The sequence below is a fragment of the Tiliqua scincoides genome, chromosome 1 (assembly GCF_035046505.1).
Source record: "Tiliqua scincoides isolate rTilSci1 chromosome 1, rTilSci1.hap2, whole genome shotgun sequence".
Lineage (NCBI taxonomy): Eukaryota > Metazoa > Chordata > Lepidosauria > Squamata > Scincidae > Tiliqua > Tiliqua scincoides.
The window spans coordinates 41,438,967-41,457,236 of NC_089821.1; the positions used below are offsets into that span (position 1 = coordinate 41,438,967).

An 18,270-nucleotide genomic window follows, 5' to 3' on the forward strand; every position below is an offset into this window, starting at 1 on the left:
TCCTTTTATACTTACAGGATGCATTACCGACCTAGTCGTAAACTTAAATTGTACAATGCTGTGCCTCCCAGTACTTTTTCATAATGACCTCCCATGCTAAGAGCTCTTTGCTTTCCATCAGCTAAACATTAATGCCATTGGAAGTTGGATTATATTCAACTTGTAATACAACTACAAAAGCTGCAGGGAATTTGCACACTACAGTTAAATTTTTTTTCCTTCTGTAGTATTCACTTAGTATTGCTATCCAAGCATTAACATGTATACTGAAATGTTCACTCTTTTCTTGGATCCATTAAGAGTGATACTACCATAGTTGAAACGGTGTCAGTGTTTCCAAGATAAATTCTTAGTTACAAGGCCTTTACAACCCTAGCATAAAATTCACTTGTGCTGAAGTCATGTGGACTTGGGAAATACCAACAACGCCAACTAAGTTAGCCATCTTCTCTTCTGCAAAGTTCGCCAACTCTGTGAGCCTACAGAGAACTTAATTAGAGTCGGCAGAGAAACCTCCAGGGGAGTGCAGGGTGGATGAAATATGAAGCATTTAAATATGTAATTTTGGAGTTGCAGGGTCACAAAGCCTTGCTCTCTCCCAGACAAGATTTCTAGTATTTATCTCACTAGGACATAAAAGCTACTAAAGTTCATTAAATATTTAAAATCTCTACACAATGTATTTTAAGTAATCTCTCATTAACTTATACCTCCCCACGATGGAAGATTATTGTGCTAGAAATTTCCCTGGTCTGAAATTAACATTAAGACAGAATGCTTTACAAACCTCATCTGAAAGACCGAGACATTTTTATTTTTTAATCAATAGTATTAAATTAAATCCAGAATATTTGTAAGAAACCTCTTTCAATTGAGGCTGGATTTCTCTGTCTGCCCTAGTATCTGGGTTATGTTGTCCATATCCTGGACTTTGCATAAAAAACATGCAGAATAAAGCCACTTGCTGCACATAAAATACCCATTGTCTCTTTTATATGATGGATTCTAGACTGTTTAAAGATGTTCTCTGTATTTTCAGATCATAACAAAATTCTTGCTCAGGTTTCAGTGACCAGAGCAAAATTAAGATAATATGGATTTTTTCAGGGAACTTGTCCCACTCTTCTAATAATGTGCTAAGCAATGTTCCTGAATCATGAGAGTTTGGGGGCTTAGATTTTTCAAGTTCTTTTTCAGATTCAATTTGCAAAGCATTTCCTTTGACAAAACCCAGTGAATAGCTTTTGCTCAGCATTTGGCTAATCAGAGCTCAAGAAGGAAACTTCCTCAAGAAAACAACTTCCTGTAATGTAACTGCTCATTGTGTTCGGACAACTTACAAAATAGAACATGCTTTTCAAAGCCTCTCTCATACAGCTTCCCCCTTGTCCCTACCACATTTTAACTGATACACAATACCTCCTTTGTCACAAAAAAACTACATTAGTCAAAAGAGTTAATACCCACCCACCTCCCTTTTAATGCATATCACACTTTATAGATGGTCATTTTTGGCATACTGTGTTCAGGATTATAAGGACTGATATATAGATTTATATGACCTTCCTTGTAGTAGGAGGTTGAGGGCCCAATGCTATTCAACTTTCCAGCACCGGTGCAGCTACATTGCAACCTGGAGGTAAGGGAAAAAAAGTTCCCTTACCTTGAGGAGGCCTTTGTGACTGCCTCCCCACCAAAGGATGCAGCTCACATCCCCCTGATACCACGGCATCGACCCTGGAAAACTGGATAGGATTGAGCCCTAAATAGGAAGGCCTTATGATCTCTTCCAAATTGCTCACCATTTTGCTTTTCCTCTCACATATTTGCCAATATGGTGCTGATTTTGTTACTTGTTATAATGGATTGTACGTCTTATAATTATGTTTGGTCATTGTTTGACAATCCCCTTCTGGCACAAGATGCCCTAGAAATTTACCCTCTTGTATAGTTTCACAGTACAAGCCTATGCATGTCTACTCAGAAGTAAGTCCTATTGTGTTAAATACGGCTTACTCCCAAGAAAGCTTCAGTAGCCATCCTGGTACAGAGTCTATTTCTTACCTTCATGGATTCCACCAAAGACGTGGAGTTTGGGTCTTACTCGCCTTTGTACTGTGTTTAACAGTTCCACGCAACCAACTCTTTGCAGCTCCTTTGGAACCCAGTCTCGAAAACCTAAAAGCAAAACGTAATCAATACTCTTAATTTTCTCTATTCAGGTAAGGTTTCACGTAGACTTTCAGGAAGCCATAACTCACTGAAGGTTTATTACATTATCTGTAACCCTAACATCTCCATTAAAGCATACAATGGCTTTTAAGAAACTTTTCATTGTCACTCTGTCTCTTTTAGGTTCTTTAGGCTTTTTGTCTTTGAAGTCTGCCCCCTCACTCCCAATTAACATTTTTCTCTATGTAATTTGATTTATGAAAGTGCAGGTATAGATTCTTCTACATAACTGGAGGTTCTATGACATTTATTCCTGGCAATGGTGCATCCCCCCATACCCTCCCTTGCTCTTTTCATAATGTACTTTGTCAGACTGGTCAGGTAATGATTGCTTGTCATACCTACTTCTCCATACACTGGTCAATATTAGCCTTGACACACACATATGTCAAATATTGAAAATATAAACAGTACAATGTAGAACTCATGATGGATACGTGAAACAAAAAGTGAACCCAGGCTACCCTGTTCTCTTCAATCTCAAGGAATGATCAGTTCATGCTCAGTTCATGATCATCAGTTCATGAAATGGAACTTTGTGCATAGAATTCCCTCATTCTGAAGACAGTCCCTGCATACACTGATTTCTGCATGCTTTGCAGAGCTCTAACCTGTGGCCTTTCCATTCAGCGTACAGGGAGTGGAAGAAGTGTCCTTCAAATTCAAATTCAAATGTGGGCTGAAAAGAATGGGCAATCCCCACATGAAACCTTACATACTAGAGAAACTGCATCAGGTCTCTATCCTTCCATGCCTTCTAAAGTAAAGAGGTTTGCCCCTATCCTGTTATTCCTGAGACCTGGTCACTACAGAAGCAATACAGGGGCAACAGGAAGAGGACTCTTGGCAAGTTAGTATTAATTGAATACTTTTAAAGAAAAAGCCACTAAGCTCTACAGATAATGCAGACAATCCATAAAACCTGACATCAATTATTGCGGGTGTGGATTATTGCATTCATAAAGATCAGAAGGGTGGAAATATCTGAGAGGAGAAAGAGCTAAATCAAAACTGAATGGAGGTTGCACATTCATCTTTGGTGTCACTTAATCAACTTCAAAAATGTTATACTGGGGCAAATTTGGCTAATGCTAGTTCAGCACAGAAAGGACATATGTTCAGCTTGTTCAGGTAGTCCATTCCTTATGTTCTAACAGAAATATAGCTTGCAAATTTAGACTGTACAAATCCCTTTCATGATTTTCAGTCATACAGCTTAGGGACCATCTTGTTAATAATGACTAAGAATTATATGTGAAACTTTGGCACATTAATTTCTTAATGATAATAGAAATTAAAAGTTATATTGCTAACCAAGAGAAAGAGCACATACAGGAAACTTTTTCTTGGAAAGCATCTACTGAATCCAGTGGACAGCACAAATCCATTTTGTAAGTAACACAACTTTCTTTTTCCACAGATACCATTCATTATATGTTCTACTGAGTGCCCCTTAACGATGGCACAAAAATGCAAAAATCATTGGCTTTTGTGTCACTTACCAAGAGGAGGTCCATGGGTCATTAATATATCAATGCCTTCAGGAATAAGGTTCCACTTTTCCAACAAAGATTGACCTCTGGGTAGGTTAAAGCCCCATCCATTAAACCATGGTGTCCTTTGGAGAGAAGAGTAAGAAAAACCATGTTACTATGAAAGAGATGTCATTTCCATTTTTCAAAATTGTGCAGCAATGCAGATTCTCTGTCGATAGTGCTTCAAGATCATATGCAGACAAAATAGCAGAGATCATTATACTGAAGTAGGTTAAGCCACTGACATACTGATCCTTCACAATTGGCCACAGTTTCCAAAAGAAAGAAAAATGGAATGTTAAGCAACATTTTTGCCAAAGAACACAGATTTAAGGCATAGAAGAGCTATAATTTGCTGTATTAATTACACAAATGATGATTGCAGGATTCATTCTTATGAATAATTATTTCTCCATAGGGCACTGATGGTTGCCAAAGGTTATTCTTCAAAAACCGACATTAAGCTGGGCAAAACGGATGTTCTGAAATGCCTGTTCTTGCAGTGATGGGTATTATTTCATTTCAATATATATTCAAGTTCCCTGTTTTGCCATGGTACACCCATGAGTTGGCATGAAAGTTATATAAAAGTACACAATCCTCATATGCTTCCATTATGCATCAACACTTCAGAAAAGCTTTGGGTCTAGAGAAGGGAATGTCAGCACAGTACAAGTAGGTGTCCCTTGTATCAGTGCTGCAAGGGAAATATCCAGCCACTGTAGCAGTTGCTAAATTGTACTGATCTCACAAGGCTTCCTGAGGGACAGGGAGAGCAAAGCTTTTGGTACAGTAATGCTCTGTCTCAAGGCAGAAGGTTAACAAACTTAGGGTGCAATCCAAACCTGTGCTGGAGCAGGCAGGCCAGGAGGTTTGCACTGCATTCAACACAGGCACATTGGCTGCAGCGGCTCAGCCAGAGGCAAGGGGAAGCTCTTCCGCTTACCCCTGGGTAAGGGCTGCTCACCCCAATGGGTCTCCTCGGACCTGCGCCACCTCTGGAGGTGGCACAAGCCCGAGGAGAGCAGAGCAGCTTGAAGCCACTCCATTCTCCTCAGGGACGGGGGTTGGGATCCGGCATAACGGCTGGGTCCCAGCCCCACCCCTGGCTCCCCACCCTGCCCCAGAGCTGCCCATCGCCCGCCCTCCCCCAGAAACGCCCCCTCCCGCCTCCTCCACACACCCCCACACCTACCTTTGCTGCTTGTGTCAGTGTGGGTGCGCTGGCACAAGTGGCGGCGAGGAAGATGCACCGAGAGCCAGATGTGCCAACACAGCTTCCTCCCACGGAGGCACAAACATGCTTTATGGCATGTTTGCGACCCTCCCGGGGCACCTATGCCAGCATAAGTGCCGGTTAGGATTGCGCCCTTAAGCTCCTGCCATCTTTACCTTGTCCGAGGTTCAACTAAACTAACATAACTAGAGGATATGACAAAACACCACCCTCTCTCTCAGTATCTCCCACCTGTCTCATTATTGGTCTGCATTTCTGTACCAGTAAGATTGGACTACATTTGCAACAAAGCTGAAGGACTCACAGATGGCACTAGCTTATCTTATTTCAGAAGATCAGGTTGTCCAGTTGAATAGCCAGCTTTCAAGAGAAAAGGACTTTCTCAATGGCAGTGCCCTGAATGTGGAATTCTGTGCCAAAGAAGTATATCTTGCACAGTTCTGATTTTTCTTTTTTCTTTGGGGGGGGGGGGGTGGACATCTTTTAAAGACATTTTTGTTTGAGCCAATATTTGATTTGTTTTTTGTTTGATTTACTGTCCTTAACTGTTTTATTATGGCTCTGCTGTTGCTTTGCTGGTTATGTTTTCTTGTTTTGATATATTTCCTTATGGGTTCATAGATTGCTTTTTAAGAGATGTAAGCTGCCTTGAGGAGTGCTGACACCAGGTTGCTGAAGCAAAGCCCTGGAAAGGGCCCCCTCATGGTGCTCCCCCCTGTCAACAGTTCACTACCACTGAGGATTCAGGGATAAGCATGGCCATCTGGGTCCTCTGATGGGCATGGCCCCGCAGCTGGTGTCTGACCTGGCTGATCCCTGATGCCACCCCAATCTTGAACATCCTCTGTAACACAAGTGTGAAGCATAAATTAGGAAAATAAATCATTAAATGGCAGGGTTCAAACTACAAATTAATTATCCAACTACAATTTCAGCTGTCGAAACCCTCAGCCAAATCATTTTATCACCACCGACAGCATAAGGGAAATTACATCTATTGCTATTGTGATGCAAGTCCCTCATTTTACCGTTGGTTTTTTTTTGCCATTTTGCTTTCAGGATGCCCCAGCCTGCAGAGTCATCTTGCTACAATAGTCACTGTAGCCACTGAAATCAGGGCCATGGCAGAAAGCCTACATGACTAGGCAATTGATCCATTATCTTCTTGTCTGGCTACCTGAAGAATAATAGGTCCTAGTCAGCCTACCTGCTAAAACTGACATGTGCCAACTAAGTGACCATTTAAGATCACCTGACCAGGTCAAAAGGCAGGTAAGGATACCCAAGTAGGTGGCCATAAACCATTCAACTGGATGAAATGATGACAACAACCACAGGTTTTTTTAAGGAGGCTTCGGGGTGTTGCTGCAGTCCATGCTGAAAGCAGCTACATTTTTGTGAAAGGTACAGGGACCAGAAGCCTGGAACTGTGTGTGGTAACGAGAGTAGGGAAGTACAGTTTTAGCCACATTACAGATTTTTTTTTAACTTCTAGCTTGTCCTTTAACCTCAGTTAAATCTCAGCCTCCCCATGAGAAGAGTGAGCAGAGACCAGAAAGGGGGATGCTAGTCCTACTAGTCACTAAGCTCTAGGCACTGTGCATGCTCTGCCCCCTCTCTCTTTCCTACCCAATTTATTACTAGCACATCTTTTGTTGCAGACAAACAGTACTATAATTAAAGCAAGAACTGCAGGTTTCCCTAAAGATCAAAAAGTAACAGTTGGAGTGTAATTGTCTGCTTGATGTTTTCAAAGCGGAAATTCAGCCATACTTCTCTATCTCTACAGCCTTTGGTGTACTCTGAGATGTGACTGCACAAAGCCTGACTCTACGTCTGCATTAAGAACAACCCCACCCCCTCTTTCTATTTCAAAACTTCTACAAAGTGCAGATGGGGACTTTTTCCTCTTGCCTTTTTTTCCCCTCGCCTCGCTTTTTCCCCCCACTTAACATTCAGCCTGATTAAGAGTTCTGATTAACCTCCTCAATTCTTTGTGGCTTTTCAATCCATAATTTTGGTCTAAATAAAGGTAGTATCCTACTGTTATTTCTGTCATTAGAACACCTCTAAGTCTGAAAAGCACTGGAGCTCAATGAAGAAAAACAACCACAGTTGGATGCAGGGACTTTTTTCTTTAAAAAAAGCAATGAATGATTGCATGGAAAGCATCAGAGTTCTACTGTGTGTGCTCTCACCAAAATTTAAGACTGATTCACATAATTTGGGGACCCATAATCTGCCACTTAACTTTCTATCCAGATCTCCAATTTTCATCAGTTTGTAATTCAGTATGCAAGTGCTTCACCTGCTTTATACTTCTTTATGACGGTCCTGAAATCAGTTTTAAATAACATTATAGAGCACCTTGCCATGGGCTCACAAGCGTCTGCTGTTAAGAAAAAATGTCAGTACAGTCGTGACCAGCCATGTGTTCTAGAATTGTATGAAATGGCCTTCCATGTTGAACTGTGACCCAAGCGCAACACAGAAGAATCCAGCTTGTAAGAAAACTTGCACAACCCCTATATATGCCTGGTACAACTGCAAAAGGCATGTTTGGCAATACATTAAACCATCTCGGAAGCAGTTAATAAATATTGTATATGAAAATAATCAAAAGCACCCCAGAGATGAGAGAGATTAAACTATGGCCGTTTGGGGTTGCTGCTAATGAGTGTGTATCCTCACTAATTAAAGACATTCACCTTATGCCATCCTCATGTTTTGCAAGCAAGAAGGAGCTTGTTAGAAAGCCAGTGTGAGATAGAGTGGATTTTTTTTCTCCCCAAAACAAAGACAATAAAACTGAGTTTCTGGAAGAGATTTAGGCTTCAAAGAGAAAAGAGAATAGGTTTTCCTATTCATCACAAAACATACACAATTACTATGTTGTGAAGAGACATTAATAGCTGTTTGTTCCCAACGAGTTTTAAATATGAACAGTAAGACAGTATTGTTGATTGCTAATCATGTTAAATTTGGGAACATACCTAACCCAGTTGCCCATTTTGAAGGCAATGTGTGTTCTGACATTACATTTAATACATAGTAATTGTGATGGTTTTAATGTTTAAATTTGTCTTAATTGTGATTTCTGCTTTTGTACTTAAGCTATGCAGTAAGCCGTCTTGGGTCCGTTCAGGGAGAAAGGTGGGATAGAAATATAGTAAAAAAATAAAATGTAAAAATTGTAATCTATGTAAAAGAAAAGAGATAAATCTTTGGGGGGAAGACGACTAGAAGATGGTTTGGAGTCAGTTAAGGTGTTCCCCTTAGCAACTCTATAGCTTCAAATTGCCACCAAGTAATTTCTTTTGTAATATTTACATCACAGGTATTGATGTGCCTGGTACAACTGCAAACGGCATGTTTGGCAATACATTAAACCATCTCGGAAGCAGTTAATAAATATTGTATATGAAGATAATCAAAAGCACCCCAGAGATGAAAGTTTAATTTTATTAAAATTATAAATTTTATAATTTTTATTTTTATTTTTTTATTGATATGTCAATTTTTTACATTTTTATTGATTTTTTTTTTTTTGCAAGCTGCTGCAAAAATCTGAATGGATACTAAATTTGATAATAACAATGGCCCCAAGGGCTTTGCACTGCTGGAACTATCATTCCAATAGCAGAAGGCCCTCTGCAGTTAGGCCCCTGCCACAAAATGGCTTCCACCTGCCTGTGGATCTTGGCAGCAAACACGAAGCCAAATCCTATCTTCAGCCCGTGCTGCCTCCTTACTTCCCACAAACTTATGCCAGCTGGCATAGGTCCAAGGAAAACAAAAGTTTCCTTACCTTGCAGAGACCCTCCACCACTGAATGCAGTGTGTACCTCCATGAAACAAGTGTATCGCGTAAACCGGGGGATGATAGGATTGGGGCAAAAATTTGCATTCACCAGTTTTATATGGCTGTAGCAGCCTGTTCATTTTTTCTCTAAAATATATTGCTATTTTTTAAACAAAAAAAAATCTAAAATAGCACTATCTTCTCTAGAGAGAAGCAGCTCTGTCCCCTTGATACAATGAACAAATAGCTTGGGGACAAAATTTTCACACAGTATTCTTTCCCTAGCCTGTATGTACCTCTAATCCAAAAGGAAACACTTTCAAGTAATAACAGTAATGAAAGCCTTTTTTCATTTTCATCGGCACTCAAACATACAAACACCCATGATTACTAGGGAGGGTGATCATTCCATTTGCAGAACAAAAATTACAGGATGAGACATTAAATATGCATTCTCACAATTGTTCAATTACAGAACTGCCCCTGTAAATATAGACTCAGAGTATCTATTTCAGTTTTACATTTGGGAGGTAATAACAGAGAATGTCTTGAACTGAACAAACTGAAAAGGGAACAGGTGACCTTTTTTGCAAAATAAAGACGGGCTTTTCAATAAAACACGAAGTGCACAAATATTTGCATGCATCTGTGCCCTTTCTCCATTTAATGAAATGAAAGGAAAGAGCATGTAGTAAGATAGAAAACTATTGTAAAAGGTGAACCCATGAAAATAAAGCCAGTGAAAGAATGAGAATCATTGAAAACCTTCAATTTAAAAACAAAAAGGAAAAAAAACATCCTTTCTGGATAAAAACAACAGCAACAGCTTATAAGGCTGATAAGGCTAAAGTTTAACCACAAAGCTAACCTCCACTCAGATTAATTTTGACAAGCTCCATGCACTGGTGAATTTCTGGTTGTTTTTCATATATAAGGATGTTGGCATCCTTCAGTCTGCAGCAAATCCCCCCTCTCCACATCACTGAAATGGTCCAACGGAAAGGCAGAGGCCAATACGGTTGGTTCCAGCGGCGTCACAGGAGTTGCCAGAACGTGACTGTGTTCAGCCACAAACTGGCTCAAGGACTCCGGCTCCGGATTTTGCCTCGAGGTTGACTCCTGAGGCCTTTTCCATAACTGGATGTAGCCACAAGGCAGTAGAGGTTTGGGGTGAGAGTTTTCCTTCTCTCAGATGAGCTGCCTTCCCAGGCTGACGAGTCCCATCTACCCGGTGACTGTTTAGTTGCCTCTTACGACAAGTACAGCCAAACTGAGGGCCTATTCTTATCCCCAGCCCTAGCCCCATTTATAAGAGACACTGAGAAAAAAAGCACTCAGTAAAAAGTGTGATGCTAAAACATATTTAGAAGTTTTTAAAAAGCTTGTTTTGCAAGCTACTTGAGATATTGACCACCACAGTATTTAGGACAAGCCCACAGATTGGCAGTACAGTGTACTTGTAGTATGAATGAGGTCCCAGGTTCAATTCCTAGCCCAACTAAGGAGAAGTACTTTTATCTTAAGCAAGTTAGGTTCCAATCCTATCTGGGGCTTAAGGTAGTGCATCTCATGATCTGCTGCCATAAATTCACAAAGCCGCTCCAATAGCAAATGTTACTGAGCAAATGGCTGCAGACCCTGCAGCACCCCAGGCAGCAATGGCGTGACATCACGTGATGTCGTGCAATGTAATGACATTATGTGCTGTCACTTCTGGGGAAGTGCCAGGAGTGCACACATGCTCACAGCAGTGGAGAGATATTCCGTTTGCTTGTTTGTTTGTAGAGAGATTTTCAGGCTGCTAAGTATTTATATTAGCAAAGGAAAGGTCAAAAAAGGGCACTTTGTACTCGACTCTGAAGAGAACAATGGTCAAGATGGTTTTTCATTTCCACAGAAATGTATTCTAGAACTGCCTTCTGAAAAGATCCTGCCTCTCTCTCTCAAGTGGATGCTGTTGGAAAACATTATTCTATTGTGTTTAAGGAGCTGTTAATAATCATCCTGACATTTAAAGTGATGTATATACTCATGTATAAGTCTAGCTCATGGATAAGTTGAGGACAACTCTTAAGCCAAAATCATAGAATTTGCTATGATCTGTGGATAAATCATGGGTAAAACTTAGGAGAGTATGAAATTATTTTAATTTGAAAATGACTTACCAGTAATTGTTCTGAAGCAGCAACAGAAAGCTAAAAAGAGAAAAAGGAGCCATTTTAGCTGCTTCAAACAGGAAGGGAAATGAAGCTGCTTAATCGGCTACCATTTTTAAAACTTTCTGTTAATGCCTCAGATCAAATAGTGTAAAATGGCTCTACAGGTTGAGACTAATTATTCTCTTGGGTTCCATTCCAAGCACTCACAAATGGATTAAAAAAACGCACTGTAGCAAATCAATTTAAAAAACAAAGTTTCTTTGCTCCAGTGATTGAAAAACAGCCTTGCTGACCTTTTGACTCTAAGGTAAGAGTCATTAAGAAGACAATCCATGAGCACTTCACTCAGCCCCTCCCTTCACCAATGCAAAATGATCATGTTTCTTTCACGTGCTGGGGGAAGGGAGGGGTCCGAAGGAGAGAGAAGGATTGATGGATTGTTAGCCTGCTGCCCTCTCTCTCTCTCATTAAGGAGGCTGTTGATAAGGGCTGTTCAGTTTTTAAAATTGATTTTAAAGGGATGCATTTTTCCCCTTCTCCAGGGATCAGCACATTCTCTCTCATCTGCAGGGGCCATTCGTGTTGAGTCAAATCCGTATATAAAAAATCCGTGTATAAATAGGCTGGGCCTGCATTTTTTTTTGGGGGGGGCCCACCCACTCCCCACGTCCTGCTTCTCAGCCCAGCGCCCCCCCCACCTCTTCAAGCAGCTGCTCTTAAAAACCTTTTTTGACCACACTGACTCATAAGTCAACCAATGTTTTCAGGGTCAATTTTAAGAAACAATTTTATGACTTAAGAACATAAGAACAGCCCCACTGGATCAGGCCATAGGCCCATCTAGTCCAGCTTCCTATATCTTACAGCGGCCCATCAAATGCCCCAGGGAGCACACCAGATAACAAGAGACCTCATCCTGGTGCCCTCCCTTGCATCTGGCATTCTGACATAGCCCATTTCTAAAATCAGGAGGTTGCACATACACATCATGGCTTGTAACCCGTAATGGATTTTTCCTCCAGAAACTTGTCCAATCCCCTTTTAAAGGCGTCTAGGCTAGACGCCAGCACCACATCCTGTGGCAAGGAGTTCCACAGACTGACCACACGCTGAGTAAAGAAATATTTTCTTTTGTCTGTCCTAACTCGCCCAACACTCAATTTTAGTGGATGTCCCCTGGTTCTGGTATTATGTGAGAGTGTAAAGAGCATCTCCCTATCCACTCTGTCCATTCCCTGCATAATTTTGTATGTCTCAATCATGTCCCCCCTCAAGCGTCTCTTTTCTAGGCTGAAGAGGCCCAAACGCCGTAGCCTTTCCTCATAAGGAAGGTGCCCCAGCCCCGTAATCATCTTAGTCGCTCTCTTTTGCACCTTTTCCATTTCCACTATGTCTTTTTTGAGATGCGGCGACCAGAACTGGACACAATACTCCAGGTGTGGCCTTACCATAGATTTGTACAACGGCATTATAATACTAGCCGTTTTGTTCTCAATACCCTTCCTAATGATCCCAAGCATAGAATTGGCCTTCTTCACTGCCGCCGCACATTGGGTCGACACTTTCATCGACCTGTCCACCACCACCCCAAGATCTCTCTCCTGATCTGTCACAGACAGCTCAGAACCCATCAGCCTATATCTAAAGTTTTGATTTTTTGCCCCAATGTGCATGACTTTACACTTACTGACATTGAAGCGCATCTGACATTTTGCTGCCCATTCTGCCAGTCTGGAGAGATCCTTCTGGAGCTCCTCACAATCACTTCTGGTCTTTACCACTCGGAAAAGTTTGGTGTCATCTGCAAACTTAGCCACTTCACTGCTCAACCCTGTCTCCAGGTCATTTATGAAGAGGTTGAAAAGCACCGGTCCCAGGACAGATCCTTGGGGCACACTGCTTTTCACCTCTCTCCATTGTGAAAATTGCCCATTGACACCCACTCTCTGCTTCCTGGCCTCCAACCAGTTCTCAATCCATGAGAGGACCTGTCCTCTAATTCCCTGACTGTGGAGTTTTTTCAGTAGCCTTTGGTGAAAGGCTGTAGACTGTGGTGACTTATACAAGTGCTCACCACTTAACAACCTTCCACTTATTGACAGACAGCATATGTGATGGTGATCAAAGCACAATAAAGATGCTCTTAATGAGAACATCATGTCTCCCATAGCCTGCAGGAGAGTGTCTGTTTACACAACAAAGAGGCCTTTAATGCAAAGAAGAGGCAATCCATCTTCAGTAGCCTGTACAGCCAGCTAGTTTCTGACAGGGAGTGTCTGTTTACACAACAAACACACTAGATTGGACTGAATGTTTGCTTAATAACCTAACTGCATAACAAAGGGGATTGGAAAATGCATCCCCATCATTAGGTGGTGCACACCTGTACATGCATATTATACTGTACGCTTTCAAAAATATACGGTATGTTTTTTAATAAATACTCTGACTTCTTGCATAACTTGAAGTTAAGTCTGAAGCAGATTCTGAGAAATACAGGTGGGCAAAATTATAACACTGTAGATTATGTTCTTGAAAGTCATGGTGTAATACAATGCATGAACTATTTATTAGCTCAGTGGTTCTCAAACTTTTTAGATGCCCTGGAAATCTCTCAAAGGTGCTCATTTCGAAATCAAAGAAGCAAGTTATGCAAGTACAAAAGAACGGAGATAGATTCAGGTGTGACAATAATGTAAAGAGAACACGAAGCATAACAACTCCCATCTCCTGTTTCCACTCTGCTTCTCCTCATCCAAAATAGAACTTCCAAATCTGGCAAAAACATATGTGAACTGTCCCCGCATTAGAAATGTAGTGTACTCTGGCCAATCAACGGCAGCTTCCTTCAGTGACATCTCCTGTAGCACTGTTACAAAGTTTGGTTGTTCAAGAACAGCATTCCCCCCCCCTACAATAACAGAGGTCTAATTGTATCTGGGGTCTCCCTATATTCAGTATTCTAAAACTGGTTCTCACACATTTAGCACCAGAGAATCTGTCAGGACCCACTGGAAGTGGAAAATTTTTCAGTATCCTAGCCTGCAATTCTACCCACATTTACCCAGGAGTAAGTCCCACTTACTATTTTTTAAAGAATATGCATAGTAGCTTGTTCAAAGTACAGGTCTGTAACATTTCCTCAAATGCAGTCACATTCCATGGTAGCATCAAGTCTAATATATTAAAAATAAAATATTGAAATGAAAGGGGATCCACCTGAAATTGGCTCGTGACCCACTTAGCGGGTCCCAACCCACAGTCTGAGAAACACTGCTCTAAAATATATACATTTTACAATTTTAAAAAATCAGTAAGAAGTTTATATTTTACAAATTAGGTATACGTATGCAGATAACCAAGTTTTTCCACATTAGACCAAAAAGCAGGTAATTCTTAGAGGAGGCTGGGAAAGAACATGACATTTCTGTCACTTTGAACTTCAGGTAAGTGCCCGATAATGATTTTTAACTTTCCATTGCTCATCTGAAGACAACGAACCCTTCTGAGATTTCCCAATCTCTAATTATACTGCAACTTATTTAATGATCTCTGGGATACATTTTAATATTTAAAATTTATTAAAATTTCCAGTGAGACTCTAGGGTGAATTTTACTTTGCTTAAAATTACAAGCAAACACAAAGACATAGTGTTATTACTTTTTAGGAGGTAACCAATATGACATTTCACAACTCTAATTTTAATTTTACTCATATATACATAGACTTTCAGCATATTCTTTCAAACAAAGTCAGCCTGGCACAAAATGGAGACTCACCCATTTGGGAACCAGAGACCACCCAGTCAAAGCACAGCACAGAAGCATAAAGAAAAGAATTGCTCTGAGCAATGCGATGAAAGGAATGGTTGCTTAATGGTGGGGTTGACAGCAATGGCATGCTTGTGATGATGCTGTGAGAAGAGCATGAACCTTGCATAACTCCCAGTAATTTGTGCATGATGAAGGAATAATCCTGCAATGTGGTGGTAGGCAGTCTACTGAAAACAGAATAAATAGACATACTGAGAAAAAGTTAGAGAAAGGGCAATGTGGTTTTCCTAAGAAGTCATGGCTCCCCATCAATTTCAACTGTTTGATGGAGTCAACTGGTGTTCTAGTCAAGACAGCCTATCAAGGCTTTCTCAGAATGTGTGACATGGTATCTTATCAAAAACTCCTTGAGCTCTTTCTTAAAATTGTAACAATGCTTATTTCACAGCAGTGGTTATACATGACATGGCAGTGCAGTTCAAACTTCTAATTTTTGTTCAGACCAAGGTAGACTATACATTGGGATGAAGGGTCAGACCCTTAATATTCAATAAATGCTCTAGTATCCCTGATCCATTTAGAGCAGGGGTGCCCAAACCCCGGCCCTGGGGCCACTTGCGGCCCTCGAGGCCTCTCAATGTGGCCCTCAGGGAGCTCCCAGTCTCCAATGAGCCTCTGGCCCTCCGGTGATTTGTTGGGAGCCCGCACTGGCCGGATGCAACTGCTCTCAGCGTGAGGGCAACTGTTTGACCTCTCGCGTGAGCTGTGGGATGAAGGCTCCCTCCACTGCTTGCTGTTTCACATCTGTGATGCAGTAGCGGCAGAAAAGGAAAGGCCAGCCTTGCTTTGTGCAAGGCCTTTTATAGGCCTTGAGCTATTGCAAGACCTTCATTCATTCATTTAAGTTCATCTTTAATAAATGCATTTATGTAAAACATATGTAAATTTATTCAAATTTTAAATGTAAATTAATTCTTTTTTTTCCTCAGCCCCCGACACAGTGTCAGAGAGACGATGTGGCCCTCCTGCCAAAAACTTTGGACACCCCTGATTTAGAGATATGTAGACACAAAAGTAGACATCTGTGCATGTATCCTTAGCTTGATGTCAAACTGTGTGTGCAAATTGTTGCTGCTTACACCGTTTCTGGCCCCCTACGACATGCAAGCAGCCTAATGGATGACCAGGGAACAAGGGCTAAATAAAAAGCTGCTTTGAGTGAGCATCTTAATAAAATAATAATGATTAAAGAGCCAAGGTCTATTCACAAATGTGTTTCTTCCTATCCCACCCCAACTGCCTTTCCAGTGTAACTTCCCTTAACTGGGTGAGAGTTCAGGCACAGCTTTATCTCTTGTGTCACCTCCCCTACTTATCATTTCTCTCCCCTCTGCTTTTCAAAACTACCCTGACATTTTCAAAATAAGCCTTCAAAAGAAGGCTTAATACCATACAAAAGCCCAGTGAGAACAGACATTAGGGAGATTAACATTAGGGTTACCTGCACTGGTCTAAGCCATCAGGGGGCAGAGCTGGCTCTAGTCTGGAGGACTGGGGAAGACTTGCAGTATAGCTGAATTTACGACAGCGCAAGTAGCATTCTTGCACATTTGCAGCTATTTTAATGAATATCATCGCAAAAGATTGAACTTTCCACTTATTTACAGTTATAGCTATTCAGTTATAATTATTCTCTGCTCTGTGTTCAGCACAGCTCCAGAAATCTTGAAACTAAAACCCAGCAGCAAAATTTTTCAATCTTATACTGTAAAAGTGGGTGGGAGAAAAAAGGCCTAGAGGGGGAAAAAGCTTTTTACAAAAACAACTTCCAAACAGTACAAAAAATAAGTGCCTTGGGGCAAGTCCATTAATGATTAAAATAAGTGTACAATTTAAAATTTAAATGTAACTGTCAAAGTATTTTGTTTTAATTAAGTCTGTTAGTAACTTGCCTCCCTCTCACTACGAGTTCTAAAAATAGCTATATTCTTGTACAAAAGACTCTTAAAAAATCAAAACCATCTACAGCCAATGTAAGTCAAGGATGTATTTGTCTCTATGTGTTTAGCCTTGTGGGGACTCATGCATGTTTTCAAGCATTATATGGAGTTGTTTTTTTTAAAAAAAGAAAACCTAATTTTAAAATTTAGTGACAACTAAATACAAAATTAATTTTAGTTCCACAGATTTCTACATAACTGTCATATAATGCCTGTTGAATATTTTGGAGTCATGCAATTCACAGAAGCAAGAAATGGCCATTTAAGACAAGAACATTTATTAAGCCCCCCCCCCCCAATGTATATTACCATTTTCAGCTAATTTGTTGATTCAGGCTATAAGAATAAAATGTGAAGTTCAAATAAAGCAATGCAGCTACTCCACCAACACAACCAGAACTAATTAGGAGAAGGAGTTGGGCAATAATATATAAATAATATAATATTATGTTTAAAATGTTTCTTTTAAACAATCCTGGAATGAAAAAGAAGAATTTGGGAGCTCTGCATGCACAGTTCTGAATTAAGAGGAAGGTTTGTATCATAATTGGAAAAAAAAAAAGATCAGTGTAAATGTGGGTCATTCATTTCTTTCCGCTTCAATATTGTTACATAAAGAAGTCAGCTCGCATGAGGGTTGGTTTATACAAAATCTAATTTTAAGCCCACCTGTCTTTCTTCCATTGCCTGAAAGATGAACCCCTTAACCTTATAGATTCTAAGAAAGCCTGATCACCACACATTTGATAAATCCCAACATGAGGCAACTGTTAAGAATGAGCTTGAATGGAAGCATTCACTGTAGTTATTAAGAAGCACTGTATTAGTGTTCTATGGGGGTTTCATGACCCTAATTTCCAGCAGTATATAAAAATGCAACGTTCTTTGTAGTAAACTTTCATCTTTGCTATAGGGTGCCAACCACCACTGCAACCAGCCCTAACCAAGTTTATAAGGGACTGCTTATGGTGACACTTCTCAGTGTGAGGAGTAAATAGGTCATCAGGATGTCAAACTTGAAAACAAATGAAGCTAGAAAATACACAGGTGTCATGGCAAAAATGTGTTTTTATTGGTGGCTTACAAAAAATGTCCTTGAGTGCATTAAAATAGCTCTTTGGATCCCATCATTATTTATAAATATGAGCAAATAGTTAGATATTGTATATTTCATTTTATTCTGTTTTCCTACAATATTTGTTGACAAGGCAGCACACATTTGAAGTAGAAGAACAAAAATGGTAAAAACACAGTAGACCAGTGATTTTCAACCACTGTTCTGTGGCACATTGGTGTGCCACAAATGGTCTGCAGGTGTGTCATGGAAGTTTGGGGGAGAGTCATTTTATTAATAGGGTGATTGGGGGAGGGTTATTTTTATTAGTAGGGTGATTGGGGGAATCCCCAATTGGCATCATGATGCACCTTGCCAATTGACAAAAAACTGATGGTGTTTCTTGACAACTTTAGCTCCTTGTCAGCGTGCTGTGAGATGAAAAAGACTGAAAACAGTTGCAATATACAATCTAAC

The 18,270-nt window shown here is 40.4% G+C and overlaps 1 protein-coding gene across 6 annotated transcripts in view; it reads right to left on the bottom strand.

Annotated features, from left to right (window-relative positions):
* MPPED2 (metallophosphoesterase domain containing 2) overlaps positions 1 to 18,270 on the bottom strand; it is a 186,844-nt gene that overhangs the window by 25,522 nt on the left and 143,052 nt on the right. For all 6 annotated transcript variants that reach the window (XM_066626787.1, XM_066626780.1, XM_066626786.1 and 3 more), the window contains 2 exons: positions 3,735 to 3,850; positions 2,065 to 2,178 (listed from right to left, as the gene is read on the bottom strand). In XM_066626787.1, the coding sequence (XP_066482884.1) occupies positions 2,065 to 2,178; positions 3,735 to 3,850 (230 nt within the window). The remainder of the gene's footprint in view (positions 1 to 2,064; positions 2,179 to 3,734; positions 3,851 to 18,270) is intronic.